General features: G+C 42.7%; 1 protein-coding gene across 1 annotated transcript in view; it reads right to left on the bottom strand.

Annotated features, from left to right (window-relative positions):
• LOC138753828 (serine/threonine-protein kinase PAK 4-like) overlaps window positions 1-18,301 on the bottom strand; it is a 48,110-nt gene that overhangs the window by 13,787 nt on the left and 16,022 nt on the right. Inside the window, exons 4-5 of the mRNA XM_069917265.1 lie at window positions 3,120-3,536; window positions 2,175-2,308 (exon numbers count right to left, since the gene is read on the bottom strand). Coding sequence (XP_069773366.1) covers window positions 2,175-2,308; window positions 3,120-3,536 — 551 coding nt within the window. The remainder of the gene's footprint in view (window positions 1-2,174; window positions 2,309-3,119; window positions 3,537-18,301) is intronic.

Here is an 18,301-nt window from a genome sequence, read left to right on the forward strand (position 1 = left end):
CTAGAGGAAGTGAGACATACGAATAGGGGAAGGGGAGAGACAGGGAGGGGGCTAACGGAAACTGGAGAAGTCAATATTAAAGCTTCCTAGTTGGAGGGTGCCCAGATGGAATATTTAGTTAATTCCTCAGGCTCATAAATGGCAAATAACAGCGTTAAACCTACAGCATACAGGGAACCTGACCGTGAAGACAACCAACCAGGTGGGAGGCCATGCCTTCTGTGTGAGAAGGGATGTGCACTCTTATCACAGAGCTAGTGGATGAGGCGGGAAGGGGTTTGGGGGGAATGGGAAGACGCTTTGTTCTGGGCTCAAACAACAGGTGACATACTCACCTATTGACCCTGGATGTGCTGCCAAAATTGTGGTGAATGCAAATGCATTTATGCTTTCAAAATGAAACCAAATAAACACGTGGAAAAAAAAAATGGGATGAGAAGGGGGAGCTGGGCTCATGGATTGCAAAGCAGACTACTTGGATCTGATAAGATAAGCAAAACACAGCGTGAATGACCATGTTTTAAATGGTGGGTAGTCTCAGTCTTGGCGAGGGGTTCTGGCCCAAAAAGTCGACCATTCTTTGTCCCATTGATGCTGCCCAACCTGCTGAGTTCCCCCAGCAGATTGTTTGTTGTTCCATATTCCACCATCTACAGTGTCTTGTGTGTCTCCAGCTAAACTTGGTTTTCCTTCTTCTCCACTTCCATGGGGCGCATCCAGCTGTAAACAATGATGAAATCCTCCTCCTCCACCATATATGGTCCCAGAATTTCAGTGACGATGTAAATGATCATCCCCTCAACATTAACATTTCCCTATCCATCCCCAATTCTAAAATACAAATATGCACCACTTAACGTCCATAATACATTCTGTGAAATAGGGCATTATGTGATGTCGACGATATGCGAAAACCAATTTATACACTTAGCAAAGCTATATGGGATACTAGAGTGTACCTGTAAACATATAAATTGTAAGTAGGGATCAGTGTGGGGACCGAAATGGGACTGTGGGCAAAGAGTGGGGCAGTGGGATCAGTGTGGGGACTGATATGGGGCTATGGGCAGAGAGCAGGTCAGTGGGATCAGTGAGGGCACTGGCACAGGGCTGTAGGGAGAGAGTGGGGCAGTGGGATCAGTGTGGGAGCCAACACAGAGCTGTAGGGAGAGAGTGGGTCAGTTCGATCAGTGTGGGGACCAACAAGGAGTTGTGGGAGAGCGCAGGGCTATGGGATCAGTGTGGGGACTGACACGGGGCTGTGGAAAAAGAGCAGGCCAGTGGGATCAGTGTGGGGACAAACACGGGGCAGTGGAATCAGTGTGGGGACCAACATGGGGCAGTGAGGTGAGAGCGGTGCAATGGGATCAGAGTGGGGACCGACACAACGCCAAGGGCAGAGAGTGGGGCAGTGGGGTCAGGGTGGGGACTGACATGGGGCTGTGTCCAGAGAGTGGGGCACTGCGATCAGCGTGGGGACTTGTATGGGGCTGTAGGGAATGAGTGGGGCAGTGGGATCAGTGTGGGGCCGACACGGGGCTGTGGGAAGAGCTCAGGGCCATGCAACCAGTGTGGGGACCGACAAAGGGCTGTGGGGAGAGAGTAGGGCAGTGGAATCAGTGTGGGGATGGCATGAGGCTGTGGGAAGAGCACGGGGCAATGGGATCAGTGTGGGGACCGACACAGGGCTGTGGGGAGAGAGTAGGGCAGTGGGATCAATGTGGGGACCAACACGGGGCTGTGGGGAGAGAGTGGGCAGTGAGATCAGTTTGGGTATACAGTATACAATTTCCTTTAACTTGAGATCGCTTTTTCTCAGTTGCTGTGGGCTTGCTCGTGACCACTGAATAATTATGGGACCATGGGTGTATATGCAGTCAGATGTTCCCCAAACAGATGTTAAGCAGCGCATTCTTGCTTCTGCACAGCAACTGTTTGGTGCAGCAGAGTCGATGAGGATCTTCCACAGCAGATCCTCCAAGTTGGATTAGTAGTGTGGGTTTCCTCGAGATGCACAAGTTGCACAGACCATAAGAGCACAAGACATAGGAGCAAAAATTATTAACAGGTCAGCCCATTAAAATTTTAAACAGTGATCCTCGTTCGAGGCTCTTCTGCAAGAGAAAATAACTGCCCATGCTGCTAAGACTCCAGTCTGCGTAAGGCATGAGTACCTGGTTTGTAAGATAATGTTGGTGAGGGCTCCACCCTCCAGCAGCTCCATCACAACCCACAGCTGGTCACCCACGAGATAGCTGCTGTACATTCGCACCACGTGCTCGTGCTGGTAGTCTCTCATGATCATCACCTGGTGATGAACCACACACAGATGTCTCAATGACCACATCCATCAAGGAAGGCACTCCTTGAACAAAACCCCCGCCCCCGGCAGGACATCCAGCCCACAGACACTCCCTTCCCATGATGAACGAGTATATGCACTCTCCAGTATTGTATAGATTTTCTCCTCCCTGAACCCCCGTAACTAATCTCTGACCCTCTCACTTGCCAAGCCCAGTGAACCTTAAACTCAGTAACCCTCCTGTCACTCGTGTCTGATCCCAATGACCCTCCCCTCAATGCCTCCGAACCCATGACCCTCCTGTCACTGACCTCTGAGCCCAGTGACCTCCCCTTGATGTCCCCTGGAACTTCTCCTTTCACTGACCTCTGAATCCACTGAACTCCCCTGACACCTGAACCCATCACTGACTCACTGAACTCAATAACCTCTCCTCACTGACTTAGTGAACCTCCCCTCAATGACTCCTTAGGGTTAGGGTTAGGTTCATTGAGCTCTAAATGCTTTAACCCCTAAATCCACGGATGCATCACTGATCCCTGAACATATTGACCTCCCTCTCTGAACCCTGAACTCACTGACCCTTGCCACTCTGACACCTGTACTCTGGTGGTTACATTCTGCCAGCTCCCAGACTTGTATCACCAGACACTGCCTCACTGACCCACCCCTGCCTTCCCTTGGCACATCCCACCCCTCATCAATCAGTCTGTCCCCACCCCTCATTGATCAGTGTGTGCCCATCCTGTCCAGTGATCAGCCTGTGCCCACCTTGCTCCAGCCCTGAGGGGATTGGTAAGCCCTTGTCCTCATTCACCTCATTGAAGAGCAGCTCTCGCCTCTGCTGCATCCGCAGGTCCATGATTTTGATTGCCACCCTTCGGCCCGTCTGCTTCTCCGTGGCCGCGCAGACGATGCCTGTGGAGCCTTCCCCAATTTTGTTGAAGGACTCCAGGAAATTCCTGGGATTGCCTTGGTTGACCACCATGGCCATGGCCCCCTTGAACTGCTCATGGGTCACGCTGCCGTTTCCTCTGGCCTGAGAGCACACTGGGGGAGTTGGGCTGCCTGCCGGCTCACTGCTCCCTGTCAGACTCCAGTCCTCCTGGGTGACACTACCCGTTGCATTTTCAGAGTCCTGACTTGGTGCCAAAACAGTGCTGGCCTTCTTCCTTCCACTTCTTTCAGGGCTGCTCAGCAGTATTCTTCCATTCCTCCTGGAATGGTCACTTGCCTTCACAGGAAAGACAGAGGTTGGCATAGTGGTTAGTGCAATGCTGTTACAGCGCCAGTGATCAAGACTGCAGATCGAACCCCGCGCTGTCTGTAAGGAGTTTGTATGTTCTTCCTGTGTTTGCGTGGATTTTCCCCGGGGGCTCCAGTTTCCTCCCATGGTTTTAAATGTACCAGGAGGTGAAAGTTAATTGGGTGTGCGAAAAGTAGCCAAAGTGTTGTTTCGGCAGAATGTGATGGGCAGAGTTAATAATAGCCGTCCAGAGGAAGCAGGTGTGAAATTTGAGGGGGGGGGGGAGAAGTCTGCAAGATTGCAAAAGGTCAGTTTCTGCAAGAAATTGAAGAAAAGGCCCAACTTGCTGGGAGAATTGCAAAAGAACAGGAACATGCAACAAAGCAACATACCAAATTAGGATAAAAAGAAAAAAAGGATAGGGGTGGTAAAACAAGGGTAGTGGGAGAAGTAAATAAAGGCAGGCTACAAGACAAGGGGAGGAACAGCTTTTGATAGGTTGAAGTAGGACCAATTAAACCAACGGAGGAGTGGTTATTAACTCAAAGTGATGTATAAAAATAGCTGTTGAGTATTACTAGGTGTGCCTGTCTGAAGGACACCCGCTCTTGCAAGAACGTTAAATAAAAGTGTTATATCGCTTCACCTATTGACGTTACAAAATTATTTAACCAGTGAGCAATGTTTCTCAAAATTGGGGGTCGTCCACAATCCCGTCATCTCCCAAGGGTCGCGGCTCATAGGGTATCAGGAAGACGCGACCCATTCCAGGTTTGAATGGTCCTGGTATTTTGCAAGCCTATCTCCTTGGATAGACTGACTAAGAACTGGACTAGGTCTGGGTGAACCGGTACAATAAATGGTGAGACAGGTACAGCATTGACCAGGTAACTCGTGCATGGTCCGAGGTAAGAAAACTTGACTTTTAAGTATTGCTTTGGTGGTCTAGATCCCGAAGGGATCGGGAATAAGAGGACCAATATGGGAAATAAGGGAAGTACATGTACGGGTCCGGATAAGAGAACAAAGAATGTCTCTGGGAAAATTCCTCCTGAAAGTCCCTTGGGGAGGATGATAAGGAATTGGAAACTTAACTCAAAGAATCTGACCAGGACAAAGTTTGGGTAACATTAATTTGTTAGGTCCACCAAACAAACCGGAATCCACATTTGGTGTCGGAAGTGGAATTCCAAATGGTCTGCAGATCTTTGGCAGAAGGAGCAAAGTGGAGTGGGTCTGTGCAGACCAGGGATTTGGCCAGCGGAGTAAGTAAATTTTTATTTTCTCCGTTTTCCCTGCTCTGAATGAACCGTCTCTGCGTGATTCTGTGGCCGGGGACTGAGAGACCAGATGGAATTTAACGGTGGACACCGAAAGATCAGACTTGAATTAAGAGTTCAGGGAACTCGGCAGTCTGGGACCGTGGTTGAATAGGAGCTCCGGGAGCTCAGATAAGGTCAGGGACCTTAATAAGTAATTGTATGGATACAGTGTGTGAGAAATATCCAGAAGATGAGAAGATTATACGTAAAGTTTTGTGGGGGGGGGGGGGGCTTTGAATAAGAGATTAGGTAAAATTGGGTGGCCTTTAGGAAGAACATGGGATGATGAACTAATTAAAGAGGCAAAGGAGAATGAGAAAGCTAGAAATATAATAGGGAAATGGTACCTACTGACACAAGAAAGAAAAGAGAGAGAGAAGCTTGCAAGTTGACAGACTAACGCTGTAAACCTGGGGATCCCGCTGACAGAAGGGGGACAGTAAAACCTGTGGAAGTCCTCCAGAAAGAATGTGCACATAGAAAAGAACAGGAAAGGAAAGATCAGAAAAAAGAAAAGGTGAAAGGCAGGCAGGAAAAACCTCCCGTATTGGAGGATAAACAAAGACTACTGTCAAATGAAAGCCCTAAGGCTGATGGAGGAGGGAGAGACAAGTGACCCCTGGGAGGACGTAGGATGGACTCCGAGTACTCCTCGGGGACCCCCTTAAGGACCACCACTAGCATATCATCTGCCCGTATCTAGACCCCCAGCAGTGGTCCCCTCTGCACCAGCAGTACCCAAAGTATTTTCGGATCCTGTTAGTGCTTGAACCCAGAGCCATGATAAGTCATCCAGCCACTGTAACAAAGTTGTTAAGATTTAAAGAAAGTCTGTAGAAAATTCTAGAAGCTTTTGTTAAAACACATTTGTCTGCAATTGCACAGTTCAAAATTAAGCTGAAGCCTCAGTGAGGACAGGACAGGACACCTGTTGACCTGAAAGAACTCTGCAGAAAAAAATACGATACCACTCTATCAGCCAGGCAAATTGGCAGGAAGCCCAGAAGAAATGTTTTGAGAAGTTCTTGAAAACATAGATAACACAGCCAGTTTGTGCAGAGTACTGCAGAACACAGCCAGGAATACTCTTAAAGGGACCACACAAGATACACATTTGTTTACAGTTTAAAATTGCAGCACATACCCATGGTAAAGATATGATTTCTAAACTTAATGAGGCAGCAGATAAAGCAGCTGAAGTCGCAGTGCAGGGTTATCAGGATTGGGTCCCCAAAGATTTAGTGCAACATGAGTCCTCCTCAACGAGCCTTATGCCTTCCATCCAGGAGATTCCACTCCACCAGAGGGAGGCCTCTGATAGAGAAATTGAGTGATGGAAATGTTCTGGCTGTTATTATGATAATGTACTTGAGTTTTGGGTAACCCCAGCCGGGCAAACTTGTATGACTGATCAATTGGCAGCCTGGGTACTTGATGTTTTACATTATGCCATTTATTGTGGGTCAACTTCACTATGCCATTAAATTCTGCAGACTTGGTGGCATCTGGAGGTCAGAAGAATTGCTGATCATATTAGCAGCAGGTGTCTCACCTGCGCTCATTTTAATCCAGGTAAAGGTCATCCTTGCCACGTTGGTCAAACTCTTTTGCCAGAAGGACCATTTGATACATTGCAGCTGGATTTTATTGAGTTACCTAGATGTCAGAATTATATGTTTTAGTAACAATAGATTGCTTTAGTAGATGGGTTGAGGCCTTCCCAAGCAGGGACAACAAGGCCATTACCATAGTGCATATGTAATGTAAGGAGTTCATTCCTCGATTTGGTGTTCCTTGTCACCTTAATTCAGATAATGGGCCGCATTTCATTGCTGCTATTAACCGCAAGGTTTGTAATACCTTTGGAATGAAACAACAGTTACATTGTGATTATCACCCACAAGCTGATAGTATGATGGAACGCGCAAATCAGACCCTTAAGACTAAACTGGCAAAGCTCTGTGAGCAGACAAAAGGAACAAGGGGTGCAATGCTCCCAGTCACCCTTTTTAAGGTTTGGACGGAACCGGCTTCCCGCCATGGGTTAATACCTGCGGAGATGATTTACGGTCATTCTCTGCACCCCATATAATGATTATTCTCCCCTCCCCGTTACCTTGCATCATGAGTTCTGATATAATTCCTTATATCCTGGCTCTGACACGTGCAATTCGGCAAGTTGCCTTTCGTGTGAGAGCTGCTTTCCAACCACTGGAGCCTTTACAAACACCAAATGTTATTCAGCCTGGTTCTTTTGTCATGGTTAAAAATTGGGTGAGAGGGTCCATTTGGTCCTCCTCACCACTCCAACAGCAGTAAAAGTGGAAGAAATAAAACTCTTGGGTGCACTTACACTATTGCAAGTTGGTTGGCAGAGCCAACCAAAGTGGGGGGAGGGGCGGTAGGGGTAATATGGGAAATGTAAAAGAAACAGATGAAATGTACTGAAAGGATACTGACTAGTTGATATGTTGTAGGATTTTGTTCTTTAACAGGTAAAGATGAGCAGAAAGCTAACTTTTGGAGGAGCGTTAGTGGGAAAAGGGTCTGTGGGCCCTGACACCTCCACTCGAGTTTGCCGTCCACCAAATACAACCAGGAGATTGGGTTCTGGTCAAGATGTGAAGGGGATACCAAGCTCCAGCCAAGTTGGGAGGGATCATTTCTAACCCTTCTAACCACTGAGACGGAAATAAGAACTGCCGAAAAAGGGTGGACACATCACACATGAGTGAAAGGACCGGTGGGGGTCCCTATGGAATCGCCGACTAGGCACATACATCCCACTGAAGACCCACTCAAGATCCAGTTGAAAAAACATTGATGGTCATTAGACCAGGACTTTGCATAGTTTGTGAAACATAAGTTAAGTACCTATGTACCACCCTCCTCCTCCAGGAGAAAGAAGCACGAGATGGTGGTGGATGTGCTGGATAGGGTTAGTAATTGGGAACCAGGGTGGGGTCAATGGGATTCATACCCCAGTATGGAGAGAATTAGAATCCATCACCAAGTTCTCAGGTCCAATAAACTTCACAATTAATATCCCCGAGAGCTCTAGCCTATACGTAATTGAGTTTGATGTTTGTAGTTTAATAGATTGAGGAGGGGTCAAGAGCCAGAAACAGTATGGTGCTCACGAAAAATATATGCGCCTCAATAGATACTGCCCCTATTGGAATGATGTGTGGTGGACCACCCAGGTCCAGGGGTGGACAACTAACACAGAATTGCGCGTTAAAAAAAAACAGATATCAATTTTTAAGGGACCCTTTGTCCTTAACTGCAAGGACAAATGGTGCAATCCTATTTATTTGACCATTAAACGAACCTCATGGATTGAGGAAATAAATGGAAAAACCTACGCAAAAGGAGTAAATTGGGAAAGTTTGGAATGGGATAAACATCAGTGGAAGGGACCCGTTGGCATGTTGTTTTAGAATAATCATAGGAAGAAAGAGCCAAGACAAATCTAAATTATAGTGCCTCCACAATAATGCCCAATGTGAAACCATAACCCCACCCAATGATCCAAAAGTAGAAAAGATAATAGAGGTAGAGGACCTTAGACAGACAATTGAGATTGAGATGGGATATGGGGATACAAATGCTTGGGTAGAATTAGTAAAATATACGGGTGAAGAATTTAAATGAGCAATTGCTATGCATGCGCTTCTGGACGTTCTGATAGCACAGGTAGTTCCATTTCTGTTGGGTTGGGGTAAAGACAGACAAGGAATGAGGTGCATGATGGTCTTGCATCAGGATGGAGCAACCTGGGGAAACCAGTCCTGTGAATCTTTATCCCTGATGTTCCCTCCTCTGAAGAAGAAGGATGTCTGGATTCCGCCGGCATTCTCAGCTGTGTCAGGAAATCACACAGCCTGCAAGTCGAGGCAAGGAAGGCAGTTCATGAGGAACATAGGAAAGCTACAAATATGCACAAAGGTACAAAACGTGACTGAGGGGAAAGGAGGGAACTACTCAGCTTTGAATGTACCTTGGGCGGATCTATGGTGGTTCTGCGGAGGCAGGATCCTTAGACCGATCCTTCCTCCCAAATGGAAGGGCACCTGTGCAATCATTCAATTGGCCATACCTTTCACCTTGGTATTTGAACGGGAGACAGTAATAAGGATAAAGAGAAGTAAGAGGGAGTTCCTTGGGACATTCGATGACCGAATTTATATTGACTCAAAGGGAGTACCCAACGAATTAAATGCACACAATCAAATAGCAGCAGGGTTTGAGTCAACCTCTTTTGGTGGGCAACTATTAATAAAAATGTGGATTGGATAAACTATATTTACTATAATCAACAACAGTTTATAAATTATACCCGTGATGCTGTAAAGGGAATCGCTGAGCAATTGGACGCCACCAGTTGTGTGGCCTGGAAAAACAGGATAGCACTAGACATGGTGTTAGCAGAGAAAGGAAGTGTCTGTGTAATGCTGGGTGGCAATTGCTGTACTTTTATCCCAAACAATACAGCTCCAGGTGGAACTATTGCAAAAGTGTTGCAGGGCCTCTCCACCCTGGCTGAGGAGTTGGCCAAAAATTTGGGAGTGGACACGTCACTAACTGGGTGGCTGGATTTGTACTTTGGTAAATGAAAGGGAGTAATAGTCTCCATACTGACTTCCCTAATAGTGTTGGCAGGATTATTAACTGGTGTGGGATGTTGTATTATACCCTGTGTGTGCAGGCTTACACAGCGGCTTATTGAAACTGCAATTATGAAACAAATGCCCTTAAGGGTCATAGAAGATGGGTCAAAACGAGATCATCTGTATTTACTTGACAGTAAAAGCATGAAGACTATAGAGGAGACTGATGATGAGACGTTATCCAAACTGGAGGCATCTTATGGTTCTATCTCCAATGATGCAGAAACAACAGGATAAATAGAAAAAGGGGGAATTATGAAAAGTAGCCAAAGTGCTGTTTCTGAAGAATGTAGTGTTAATAATAGCCACCTAGAGAAAGCAGGTGTGAGATTTGTGGGGGGGGGGGGGGGGGATGTCTGCAAGATTGCAAAAGAAGGTCAGTTTCTGCAAGAGATTGCAGAAAAGGCCCAACTTGCTGGGAGAATTGCAAAAGAACAGGAACATGCAACAAAGCAACATACCAAATTAGGATAAAAAGAAAATAAGGGTAGGGGGTGGTAAAACAAGGGTAGTGGGAGAAGTAAATAAAGGCGGGCTACAAGACAAGGGGAGAAACAGCTTTTGATAAGTTGAAGTAGGACCAATTAAACCAACGGAGGAGTGGTTATTAACTCAAAGTGATATATAAAAATAGCTGTTGAGTATTACCAGGTGTGCCTATTTGAAGGACACCCGGTCTTGCAAAAACATTAAATAAAAGTGTTATACCACTTCGCCAATTGACTTTACAAAATTATTTAATAGTGAGCAGTGTTTCTCACAGGTGTAAATGGGACGGCACGGACTTGTGGGTCAAAATGGCTTGTTACGGGGAGGAGTCACGTGATGGAGTAGTGGCCGGACGGTGAACTCCAGCCCTCTCCAGAAAAGTCGGGAAAAACAAAGGAAAACACAAAGGCACAGAAATAAAAGTTAAAGAAAAGTGAGTATAAAGGTGGAAAGAAGATGGCGACAAAAAAAGAAAAATCGAAAGCAACGGTAAGAAGAGAGGAAGAGAAGACAACGGAGGAAGAAGGTGAAGGCCTTACCTGTTCGAAGAGGCCCGCGGTGGAGAGAGAAACCCGCTCCCTCAGGTCGGTAGATAATGGACTACAAAAATGGCTCGCTGAGCCGAGTAAAAGTGCGCAACCGCATGCGCGACTCCTTGCGCATGCGCGATGCGCATGAAAAAAAACACACCGACGGGAGGGGGGACCAGCTGGGGAGTCGATCTCCACAGCCGGCAACGACAGCTGCAGAACACCTGCAGCAAGAAGAGAACACAGAAGACAATGGAAACAAGAAAGAAGAGAAGAAAAGGGCAACAAAGAAACAACAAATGGCCAACCCAGAGGAAGAAGAAGAGGAAGAGGACGAGTACAGAGAAATAGAAGAAGAAGAGAAAGGCAAGATAAAGGTGGTACTTTCTCTTATTAAAGGATACATGGAGTCATTTAAAGAATGGCAGACACAGGAATTTAATGATTTAAGAAAAAGAATAAACAACACAGAAGAGAAAATGAATAAAATAGATATGACCTTAACAGAAATGGGAAAGAAAATGGACAAGATGGAAGAGCGGGCAGTAGCAGCAGAAATGGAGGTAGAAGACTTAAAAAAGAAATTGGAGGAATCTAATAAAAAAGCGATAGAGACACAAGAACTGTTAGCTCAAAAAATAGATATAATGGAAAATTATAACAGAAGAAATAACATAAAGATAGTGGGCCTTAAGGAAGATGAAGAAGGCAAGAATATGAGGGAGTTTATAAAAGATTGGATCCCTAAGGCCCTAGGATGTCCAGAACTACAGCAAGAAATGGAAATAGAAAGGGCACATAGAGCATTGGCCTCTAAACCACAACCACAACAAAAACCAAGATCTATTGTAGTAAAATTCCTAAGATATACTACAAGAGAAAAGGTACTGGAGAAGACAATGGAAAAAGTAAGAGAGGGCAACAAACCACTGGAGTATAAAGGGCAAAAAATCTTCATTTATCCAGATATAAGTTTTGAACTCCTAAAGAAGAGAAAGGAGTTCAATACAGCAAAGGCGATTTTATGGAAGAAAGGGTATAAATTTATACTAAAGCATCCAGCGGTATTGAAAATATTTATTCCAGGACAACAAAACAGACTATTCTCGGACCCAGAAGAAGCACGAAAATTTGCAGAATAATTACAAAAATAGACTGAGGGATGAAGACGGGTAATGAGAGTAAAAATGATCCCGATTGATATGTATGTGGGTAAAGAGGTATAAGAGTGAATAGATACAATGTGCATACGTGAAGGTATCTGTACTTAGAGGAAAATATAGATAGTATAGACAAGAATGAATAAGGGAAGGTAATGGAATAGAGAGAATAAGGAGGGAATTAAAAGAGTGACCTTTGTTACATATGAAAAGTGAAATCTTTTCTGGGGGGGCTGGGTGGGGGGAAATAGCGGTCACTGCAAAATCAGTTGACGCTTGTGAGTGGATTCGCAAACCCAAATGGAGAGGGGAGATGTGGTTGTCCGACAAGGGATAAAGGACAACTCAGGAGGGGAAGGGGAGATTGGGGATAAAGAAGATATAAATAGGAGAATAAGGAAAATGTTGGATGTTGTAGGAATGTTGTCTTATAAAGAGTTGAAAATAAGAAAACAGAAATGGAAAAGGAGGAAAGGTAATGATGGAAAAACGGAAAGAGAAGATAAACAAAGTATAAAATGGCTACGCTGAACTATATGACTTTAAATATTAATGGAATACATAACCAAATTAAAAGGAAGAAACTACTAAATTTACTGAAAAAGGAAAAAATTGATATAGCATTTGTCCAAGAAACACACTTAACTGAATTGGAGCACAAGAAATTAAAGAGAGATTGGGTAGGACATGTAACAGCAGCATCGTATAATTCAAAAGCAAGAGGAGTGGCTATATTAATTAGTAAAAATGTGCCATTTAAAATAGAAGAGGAAATAATAGATCCAGCAGGGAGATATGTTATGATAAAATGTCAGATATATTCGGAGTTTTGGAATCTACTTAATGTATATTCACCTAACGAAGAAGATCAAAAGTTTATGCAAGATATCTTTTTGAAGGTAGCTAATACGCAAGGGAACATACTAATAGGAGGGGATTTCAACCTGAATTTGGATCCAAATATGGATAAAACGGGGAAAAAAATTAACAGGAAGAACAAAGTAACCAAATTTATAATTAAATCAATGCAAGAAATGAAACTTTTGGATATATGGAGGAAACAAAACCCAAAAGAAAAGGAATACTCATACTACTCGGCTAGACATAAAACATACTCAAGAATAGACCTATTTTTGTTATCAGCTAGTATGCAGGATAGAGTAAGAAAAACAGAATATAAAGCGAGAATACTATCGGACCATTCACCCTTAATATTGACAGTAAAGCTAGAGGACATCCCTCCAAGAATGTATAGATGGAGATTAAACCCCATACTACTTAAAAGACAGGATTTTAGAGAATTTATTGAAAAACAATTAAAAATGTATTTTGAAGTAAATACGGAATCAGTGGAAGATAAGTTTATACTATGGGATGCAATGAAAGCATTCATTAGAGGGCAAATAATAAGTTATGTAACCAAGATGAAGAAGGACTATAATCAGGAAACAGAGCAGTTGGAAAGGGAAATAGTAAACATAAAAAATTAGCAATGAAGGAAGATACAACTAAAAGAAGAGAATTGGTGGATAAAAAAATAAAATATGAAACATTACAAACATATAAGGTAGAGAAGAATATAATGAAGACAAAACAGAAATATTATGAACTAGGTGAAAAAACGCACAAAATCCTAGCATGGCAGCTTAAGACAGAACAAGCTAAGAAAATGGTATTGGCATCAAGGAAAAAAGACAAACAAATTACATATAATCCAAAAGAAATTAAGGAAAACTTTAGAGAATTCTATGAACAATTATACCAAACTGAAAACGAAGGGAAAGAAGGGAAAATAGATGAATTTTTGACTAAAATTGAACTACCAAAACTACAAATAGAGGAACAAAATAAATTAACAGAACCATTTGGAACAGTAGAAATACAAGAGATAATAAAAAAATTACCAAATAATAAGACACCAGGAGAGGATGGATTTCCAATAGAATTCTACAAAACATTTAAAGACTTATTAATACCGCCCCTCCTGGATGTAATCAACCAGATTGATGAAACACAAAGCTTACCAGATTCATGTAAAACAGCAATAATTACAGTAATACTAAAACAAGGGAAAGATCCACTCTCACCAGCGTCATATAGACCAATATCTTTGCTAAACACAGATTATAAGATAATAGCTAAACTATTAGCAAACAGATTAGCAGAACAGGTACCGAAAATGGTAAATTTAGACCAAACTGGATTTATCAAAAAAAGACGCACAACAGACAATATTTGTAAATTTATTAACTTAATTCATGCAGTAGAAGGAAATAAAGCACCTGCAGTAGCAGTTGCTTTAGACGCAGAGAAGGCCTTCGACGGAGTAGAATGGAATTATTTGTTCAAAGTATTGCAAAAATTCAGTTTACCGGAGAAGTATATTAATTGGATTAAAGCATTATAGAAGGGACCGTTAGCGAAAGTGACAGTAAATGGACATGTATCAAAGCAATTTAACTTAAGCAGGTCAACGCGGCAGGGATGCCCACTATCACCTTTATTGTTTGCGCTAGCTATAGAACCACTAGCAGAATTGATAAGAATAGATAATAATATCAAAGGAATAAAAATAAAAGACAGGGAATATAAAATCAGTCTATTTGCGGATGATGTTATAGTGTACTTAACAGAACAATCAATAAAAGAATTATATAAGAAATTGAAGGAATATGGAGAAGTGTCGGGTTACAAGATAAACGTAAATAAAAGTGAAGCAATGCCTATGAATAATGCGGATTTCTCAAAATTTAAGAAGGAATCTCCATTCAGATGGCAAATGCAGGCAATAAGATACCTAGGTGTACAAATAAACAAAAATCTAGGCCAATTATATAAACTCAATTATAATCCACTAATGAAAAAATTACAGGACGATTTAAAGCATTGGAAAGATCTACCACTAACACTGATAGGAAGGATAAACTGTATTAAAATGAACATTTTTCCAAGGATATTATACTTATTTCAGGCATTGCCAATACAACTGACAGAAAAATTCTTCAAAGAGTTAAAGAAAATAATAAGGAAATTTTTATGGAGAGGGGGGAAACCGAGGATAGCACTAGATAAATTAACAGAATGGTATAAACAAGGAGGCTTACAATTGCCAAACTTTAAAAATTATTATAGAGCCGCACAATTAAGATACCTATCAGATTTTTATCAAACAAGGGAAAAACCAGACTGGACGAGATTAGAATTAGATAAAATAGGGGAAAAGATACCTGAACACATATTATATAAATGGGACGAAAAATTGGTACAACATAGAACTTCTCCAGTATTACATCATCTCCTCAATATTTGGAAGAAGATTCATGTAGAAAGAAATAAAACAAATTATCAATTACCAAAACTAATATTGACGCAAAATAAGATACTCCCTTTTACAATAGATAACCTTTCCTTTAGAGAATGGGAAAAAAAAGGGATTAAAAGAATAGAAAATTGTTTTTCAGGAAGTAGATTCTTATCCTTTGAACAAATGAGAGATAAGTACAATATAACTGGAGATACAGCGCTGGCATATTACCAACTGAGATCCTACTTGAAGGATAAATTAGGAAGCAATTTGAGTTTACCAGAGGGAAGTAACCTTGAATATGTGATTACAGATACAATGTTAATCAAAAGATTTATAACAAATATGTATATTAAACTGCAAGAAAAGGAGAATGAGGAAACAAATGGTAAAACTAAACAAAAATGGGAACAAGATTTAAATATAAAGATAAAAAAGGAAACATGGGAGAAATTATGTTCTGGAACGATGAGAAATACAATAAATACGAGGCTACGTATGATACAATATAATTGGTTACACAGACTATACATTACACCGCAAAAGTTAAATAAATGGGACCCAACAGTATCTGATAGATGTTTTCGATGTAAAAAAGAAATGGGAACAACAATTCATGCAATCTGGACATGTAAGAGAGTAGAAAAATTTTGGGATGATCTCAATCAGATATTAAATAAAATAACAGAAAACAATATACCAAAGAATCCAGAGATCTTTCTCCTAAGTAACATAAAAAACAAAGAATTTGGAATTGATTTGGAGGATGCACAAAAAAGATTTGTTAAGATAGCTCTAGCCGTAGCAAAAAAATGTATTATGTCAACCTGGAAATTGGAAGATAATTTGAAAATACAACTATGGTATATAGAAATGAATAAATGTATTCCATTAGAAAAAATAACATATAGTTTAAGAAATAATATTGAAATATTCGAACAAGTATGGGAGCCTTACATTAAATACAATAGCGAAAACCTACCGGGGGCAAACATTACCTAAGTTGATGGAAGGAGAAGGAAAGAAAAGAATGGACTCAGTAGAATTTCTGGTGTATTTTTGTTGAATGACAACATTGTCTGACTGGTTTAATGCAACCTAGATTGTATACTTAAAATGGATGAGAGGGGTGGGGGTGGGGGGGTGGCTTGGGAGGAGTGGGGGGGGGAGAAAAAGTCACTGTATATGTGTGAAAAAGAAAAAGTGTATATCATGGCTAATGTGATTTATGGTGTGAAAAATAAAAAATTTAAAAAAAAAATGGCTTGTTACTGTGCTATATGTCTAAATTTAAAATTTAAAATTTAATTTAAATGTAAAATTTTTAAAAAGCAAATCTGAGTGATCACATAGTCATAGAGCTTGGGAGAAGCAGGGATTGCAGAGGGGGAGCAGTGAAAGAAACATCGATTTACCTTCCATAAGGATGGTCATCAGTGCCCATCATTCTAAACATCGACCCAATCAGGTTTCTATTCCTGGCACAGTGGTAGCATTGTCTCCCAACTCCAACCACACATTGTAAAACTTGCCCTCGCTACAAAGCTGACCCCACCAACCTGCTCCATCACTCAGTTCCCCCCCCCCCGCCAACCCTCCAAAAGCTCATGCGGTTGGTATATGGGTGGAACTGGGGAGCATGGGTTTCATGGGCTGAAAGAGCCTTTTACTGTGCTATATCATTATTTTTTATAATTACATGCATTGGATGTGCAGCCACATGGAGGTGCATGATGCTGCATTTCTGTAGATAACCTGTTACATTACTTCATGTGCCAACGTGTCCTGTCTTTACTCTCATCATTTCCTGATTCATTTGCCTATATCAGTTTATCTGAGAGTTAAGCTGGTTCCCTTCCGATCTCAGTAGGCGCTTATAAGCTGCAGCCCCTGTGTAGCCTTCCTGGGACCCGGGTGTGATTAATGGGGCAAAGGTGCTTCCTGCACCTTTTAAGCTGTGGGGGGGATAGACCCATTAAATCGCCAACCTGGCCATTTGAAGGGGATCCCACCACCGCAATAATGCAGTAATTGACACAGCACGCCCTCAGGGAAACTATCAGTAAGGCTCCCTGCCCCCTCCCCCACCAGTCGTCAGTCGCCCCCTGACCCTTCTCCTCACCGTGGCAGCCGATCCCTCAGCCCCCAGCGATCGTGGCTTCCCCCCCACTCCCCCATTGTGGCAGCAACCTAACTCCCCCCCAATTGTGCCCCCCCCCCGTGGCAGCGACCCCTCTCTCCCCCCCGATCACAGCAGACCCTTCAGCAGCGGTTTTCCTGTGCCAGCGCACAAGCGCTGATGTTGCAGGCATAACCGGGTCGGCCATTTGTGCTTTCAAGCCGACGGTGGATGCGACCTAAGTAAGTTTAACTGGATTCCCTGGGTAGGACAGGGATCCGGTTGATTTTAGAGCCTGCTGACCGGGTTGGATCCTTTCAAACAGCCTTGTAAGTGTGGCACTAACCGGGAAAATTGCCCAGTTAACCCCATTTTACAAGGCAGCTTGAAAGCGCCTAATGAGATACTTTCTGGTGACACCTTCTATTCACTATTTCCTGGATGTGCCCTACCTATTTTAAAAATGTATTTCTCATTATATGTGCCACAGCCAAGTTAATCTCTCTCTTATTTACCATCTCCAGTAGCCTTCCCCCCCACCCCCCACGGAAATATCCTGTGCATTGTCACACCCTGCTAATTTGGCAATATTTGAAAACATGAATTACATTCTTGGGAAAACGGCCAACGACATTAGCCATCGCTGGCACCTCCCACAAGGTGGTGGCCTCTAGCTACTGGTTACAGCTGAGTTGCCTCTTCAGCCAGTCGACTGGGTTCATGTTTGCTTTACTCAGAAGGAGTGATTGGATAGGCTGGGTTTATTCTCAATGAAACGTAGGAGACAGGGGTGACCTGACTGATGTTTATAAAATTAGGAAGGGCAATGATGGCTCTAGGATAGATGACATAAAGCAGCAAAGAATGCAGAGAAGATTTATGAGGCTGTTACTGGCAGTGGAGTTATAAATAGAGACTGGATAGGCTGGGGCATTTTCATCTGGTGCATTGAAAACTGAAGGGTGAAAAACAGTGTATATATATATATATATATATATATTATGTATAAATCATGAGGGATGTGGATAAGGTGAATAGCCATGTTTTTTTTTCCCCCAGGGTAGTGGAGACAAAAAAAAACTAGAGGGCATAGGTTAATGGTAAGAAGAGAAAGATTTAAAGGTACAAGGGACCATTTCTCACACACGAGGCTGATGGG

The sequence above is a fragment of the Narcine bancroftii genome, chromosome 2, assembly GCF_036971445.1.
Source record: "Narcine bancroftii isolate sNarBan1 chromosome 2, sNarBan1.hap1, whole genome shotgun sequence".
In the NCBI taxonomy this organism is placed as follows: Eukaryota; Metazoa; Chordata; class Chondrichthyes; order Torpediniformes; family Narcinidae; genus Narcine; species Narcine bancroftii.